Source organism: Tupaia chinensis, unplaced genomic scaffold, assembly GCF_000334495.1.
Source record: "Tupaia chinensis unplaced genomic scaffold, TupChi_1.0 Scaffold000274_1, whole genome shotgun sequence".
Taxonomy (NCBI): domain Eukaryota; kingdom Metazoa; phylum Chordata; class Mammalia; order Scandentia; family Tupaiidae; genus Tupaia; species Tupaia belangeri.
This window is the reverse complement of record NW_006159756.1, coordinates 1,421,656-1,426,772: the sequence shown is the minus strand read 5'-3', so window position 1 is coordinate 1,426,772 and position 5,117 is coordinate 1,421,656. Positions and strand designations below refer to the sequence as shown.

General features: G+C 49.4%; 1 protein-coding gene across 1 annotated transcript in view; it reads right to left on the bottom strand.

Annotated features, from left to right (window-relative positions):
* Window positions 1-4,646, bottom strand: part of LOC102470279 (uncharacterized) — a 7,722-nt gene extending 3,076 nt beyond the window's left edge. Inside the window, exons 1-2 of the mRNA XM_006149993.1 lie at window positions 4,506-4,646; window positions 2,719-2,868 (exon numbers count right to left, since the gene is read on the bottom strand). Of these exons, the coding sequence (XP_006150055.1) occupies window positions 2,719-2,868; window positions 4,506-4,646 (291 nt within the window). The remainder of the gene's footprint in view (window positions 1-2,718; window positions 2,869-4,505) is intronic.
* Between the last annotated feature and the right edge of the window lie 471 nt (window positions 4,647-5,117).

Below are 5,117 nucleotides of genomic sequence, written 5' to 3'. Positions count from 1 at the left end.
CACGAATTCCGGGACACGACCGGTGGCCGACTACGTGGGAGTCCAGCGACATAGCCATTACACCAACTGCTGGTCCCCCTCTCTTAAAGTTTTGGGGCCAGCAAGTGGTGTGGTGGTCGAGGCACTGGACTCACGTGACAGACTGTGATTCAAGTCCCCAGACCTGGTGGCTTGCTCTCTCACTTTCTCTCTCTCTGCTCAAATGAAAAGTTCTAATATAAATAAATAATTGTTTAAAAAGTTGTAAGTTTAAAGTTTCACATTTACGTTTGAGCCTGACTTCCTGCCCAAAGTCTATCTCAATCTTTTACATTTCCTTACTGTCCCAGGACAGAAGCTCCATACAAACTAGAAATTTTAGGGTTTACAAAGTACAAACCCTAGAATATCCTCTCATATTTATTTTTATATTAGTATTATATTAGCACTATTAAGAATACTTATTATCAATACTTATTACATTAGCATTTGCACTGGTATTATTAATTATATTTTATATAATTTTTTTTCTTTTTTTGGAGAGGTTTTTGCTATAGGGCACGTGTGCTCGCCAGACAGACAGAGAAAGACAGAAAGTGAGAAATCACCCCCCAGGGGGGATGGTCACGCCGCAATCCCTTCTCCTCCATTCTCCTCTCAGGATCTTGGGCATGCACACACACGCGCCCAACTTGAGTTTAAGCCACCGGGTCCAGGACTCGAACCGCGGTCGACTATGTGGGAGTCCAGCGACATAACCATTACGCCAACTGCTGGTCCCAATATTTTCTACAATATTACTAGTATTATTTTTATTTTTATATTAGCATTGAGGCAGCATTGTGCGATTTACAAAATTTTTTTTTAAAGGCATGTTAGAGAGTGAGCGTGCACTCACCAGAAAGACAGAGACACAAAAACAGAAAGTGAGAAATCACCCACCAGGGGGGATGGCCACACCACAATCCCTTCTCCTCCATTCTCCTCTTGGGATCTTGGGCACTCACACACATGAGTGGCATAAGCCACTGAGTCAGGGACTCGAACCATGGTCGACTACATGGGAGTCCAGCAACATAGCCATTATGCCAACTGCTGGTCCCATTTTTGTTTTGTTTTCTTTTTTTCTTCCATAGAGCATGCCACTCAACAGAGAGAGACAGAGAGAGAGAGAGAGAGGGAAAATGAGAAATCAACCTTTGAGGGGGGGATGACCACAATCCCTTCTCCTCCTTTCTGCTCTTGGGATTTGGGGCACACATGCACACGAGCCTGGTGTGACTTTTCAAGCCACCAGGTCTGGGACTCAAACTGTCATTGGCCATATGGGAGTCCAGCATCCACACCACCTGCTACTCCACCACTCCTAAAATGCATTATTTCAAAATCCAGAATAGAGACAAATATTTACCAAGTCTGATAACTGGTATCCCAATTGTCTAATGGGAAGAGAGTCAAATTTCCAAAAATGAAATATTGTACAACGAAGGACACCATGGAGAAGAGGTCCCCAACCCCCTGGTCGTAGAGGGTGCCCTTCCATGGCCTGTGGGGGGCAGGGCCATGGACCAGAAGGACTGCTCACCCCAGTGCATCATGGTCATGGGGGGTGCGGCTAGCAAGCCAGGCATCCTCAGGGTTTGAAGCCGCTCCTGTCGCTCACTTTGCACCTGGACGTCTCGTCTAGTCAGTGGCCATATTGGGTTTCCCAAGAAACTTGAATCCCATCGTCATGTGATTATTTCAGTGTATGTTGTAACGTGGTAGTGGTGGAAATGGGGTACACGGTGGACATGGTGTGTTTGGATCATCCTGGAACCAATAATCCCCAGCCTCCACTCAAGGGATTGTCTTCCCCCGGCTGGTCTCTAGTGCCAAGAAGGCTGAGGACTGCTGCCACAGGACACCAGAGGCTCACCTGTAGGTAATACCTGTATTAAGGTAAACACCAACATGGACGGACCCACAAGTCATGGCGTAACTGCACAAGAAGGGTGGGCAGTGAGAAGGCTAGGATGGGTCGAAGACATGCAGGAGCTGTAACTTCTAGTTTGCCATGCCAGGAAAGAAATTTACTTAAAATTTAAAAAGAGTAAGTAGGTGTTTAAGCAAGTTATTTTGAAGTCTAGAGAAAATGACAAGAAGAAATGGGTAAAGGCTTTGAGAATGACTCCGCAGAATAGGATTCAAGCATGGAGGGAGAGGGGAAAGGAGGCTTCAGGTTTTCATTAAAACCTTTATGAAACCATTTGACTTAGAAATTATTTACATATGCAGTTTTGATCATAATTCAAGTTCACTTTTTTTTTTTGAGAGACTTTTGCTATAGGGTGCGTACACTCACCAGACAGACACAAAGTGAGACATCACTCCCGGTGGGGAGGGGTGGCTACACCACAGTCCCTTCTCTACTCTCCTCCTGGGATCTGGGCACACACACATGCACTGGGAGTGACTTTCAAGTCACTGGGTCCAGGACTCGATCCGTAGTTGGCCACATGAGAGTCCAGTGCTTTAGCCACGATGCCATCTGCTGGCCCCAATAAAAGTTCACGTTCCAAAGAAAGTGAACATGTCGCCAAATGCAGCTCTAGACTGAGCCGTGTCACAGAGCCTTTCCTCAGGAGCACTTCTAGGAAGGACGATTGCTACTGGGGCTCTGAGGGTCAATGGGCTGGGAAATAAAAGTGGCTACCAGACCAAGGAAAACTGCACGCTCCCACGCTCTGCCTGTCGCACCTGCCGGCTGTGTGCAGACTCTCCTGGCATGTTCTGGGGGTCAGGCTTGCCAGGCAGGACCGCGTGCTCAGTGATGTCCAGAATCCGAATCCTCCGGCCCATGAAATCATTGTCGGGCCCAATGTCGTGAAGCGTTTCCCCTGTTTTCTTCTAAGAGTTCTCGTTTCAGGTGTTAATTGAGGACTTCAACCCCCTTAAGTTTAGACCTTCCGCCCATTTGGGGTTGTTTTTGTCCATAGTGTAATTTTATTCTTTTGTATGTGAACATCTGGTTACCAAAGAATATAGTCCAACTCCTTGGCATACAAGACCCCTCTGCAGTTTAACCTAGTTTGAGGTGGAAGAGGAGGAATGACATTCTCAGCTTTCGGCTTTAAAGTCTTCTCTGCTCAGACTCTCTTGCCCCCAGGAATGCTATGGAGCACAGGGGCTTCCTGAACCCTGCCCACAGGGGCCACAATTTCAGGGACAGAGCCCCTCACTTGAAAAATGAAGCCCAGCCCAACCACCTGCCTCATCCCTGACCTCCCATTTTCCTTTGGCTCACACCCGGGGTCACTGTGCTCTCCCCTGAGCGAGTTCTGTAACCCACAGTGCAGGGAGTCAGGGTGACCCTGGAGCTGCCACTGCATAGCCAGAAAGAGGGGGGCTGAGCTGCCTCAGTACCAGGCTCCTCACGTGCCCCTTCCCTTCACACATTCCTCCCTCTTTCAGCTCTCATTCCTGGCAACCACTGACCTATCTTCCAACTCTAGAATATATCCCTCCAAGGCCTATAAACTGGACCACCCTGTTGGGAACCTTCCAAGTCTGCCTCTGTCACTTGCCACCTTCCCTGGAGGACCTCTGAAGTGGTGTCTGGTTGACTGTGAAAACATGCCTTGTCTGAAGCTGCCAGCCGCAGTCACAAGGAGAACTTCACTGCGATTTCCACTCCCGTGTCCACCAAACATCAAGTTCTCCACACGAGCCAGGAAGGCAAGTAAGGGTAGGGATGAGTCAGTGACCTGCTCAGATGCTGAGGGACTTCCGGGCTCTGGCCCACAGAGTCCACAAACTGGCTTACAGATAGTGGGAAGCTGCGAGTGTCCAGATTTCCTGTAGGAGGGCCAGGACCGCTGTGCGAAAGGCTCGGGGCCTTCATCTGGTGAGGGCTGGGAAGGCACAGTGACCATCTTGGAGTGGTGTTCCTACAGCTCCTTCTAGAACCTTGAGAAAACACTTGATGCCCCTATTAAAGTTGGTGAGGGGAGGCCTGAACCACACCGAGTCGAACCGTACCGGAAGCAATCACAGGTCCTGCTTTCCAAAGTAGTGGTGGCCCCCTGGGCTCCTCTGCAGGGTGGGGAGAACTAGTCGTCTCCCTCTGTTCCGTGGGGACTAACAATGCCTGGCCAGAGCCACAGCCGAGATTCCTTCTGTTTGCGATGACAACAGGTGGCTAGTCTAGTACTCTTACCTGACTCAGGGTATGCCCGGCTATGGATCCTCAGACTGGACCAGGGACAAGTGACCAGGAGAGAAAGGCAAAAGGGAATGGTGCACACACAGCACCGCGCGCGTCTAGGAATGAGAGCCCCCGACGGGATGGAGGAACGCAGCACGAGCAGCCTCACATAGGGTGGGGATGCTTCCTCCCCCTCCCTCTCCCTCTGGTGAGCACACGCCCCCTCTGGCAATTAGAAGACACACACACACACACTCGCACACACACAAAACTGAAGCAACTCAACCTTTCCCACTGTTACAACAGTAACATTAAAATAAGAGGTCATCAGAAGAGTTACTGGCATGAAGAAAACTGGGAGATCCAACTCCGAGTTAAGCCCCATGTTGTGATCACAGACATCGCCGCCCAGGGCACGGTCATCGCGCTGTTCGTGCCCCACATAGCAAACCACGTCCTCCTCAGCAGCCTCTCCAGGCATCAGGGCTGCCCATGCTGGGCTGCACTTGGCCGGCTGTACCCATCCTGCGCTAACATGGCACCCGGCTCCTCGGTCTGCCCCTAGGACAAGATGGTTGCTCTGCTTTTTCTTTTTGCTTTTCCAAATGAATGATAGAGATCAGCTCAAAGTTCACTATGCTCTAGCTACAGTTGTGAAAGCCCTGGTCAGGTTACTAAGAAACTGGCATCTTTGAATAACAACTGAAAGTAATATTGTGAAATGCAATTTTTATTAGAGGTTTTTGCCTTAAGAAGAATGTGCTCGCCAGAGAGAGAGAGAGAGAGAGAGAGAGAGAATAAGATAGTTAGAGGAAAATGAGAAATCACCCCCCAGGAGGGATGGCCTCATCGCAATCCCTTCTCCTCCAATCTCTTTGTGAGATCTTGGGCATGCACACACATGTACCCGGCATGAGTTTCAAGCCACTGGGTCCAGGACTCAAACCACGGT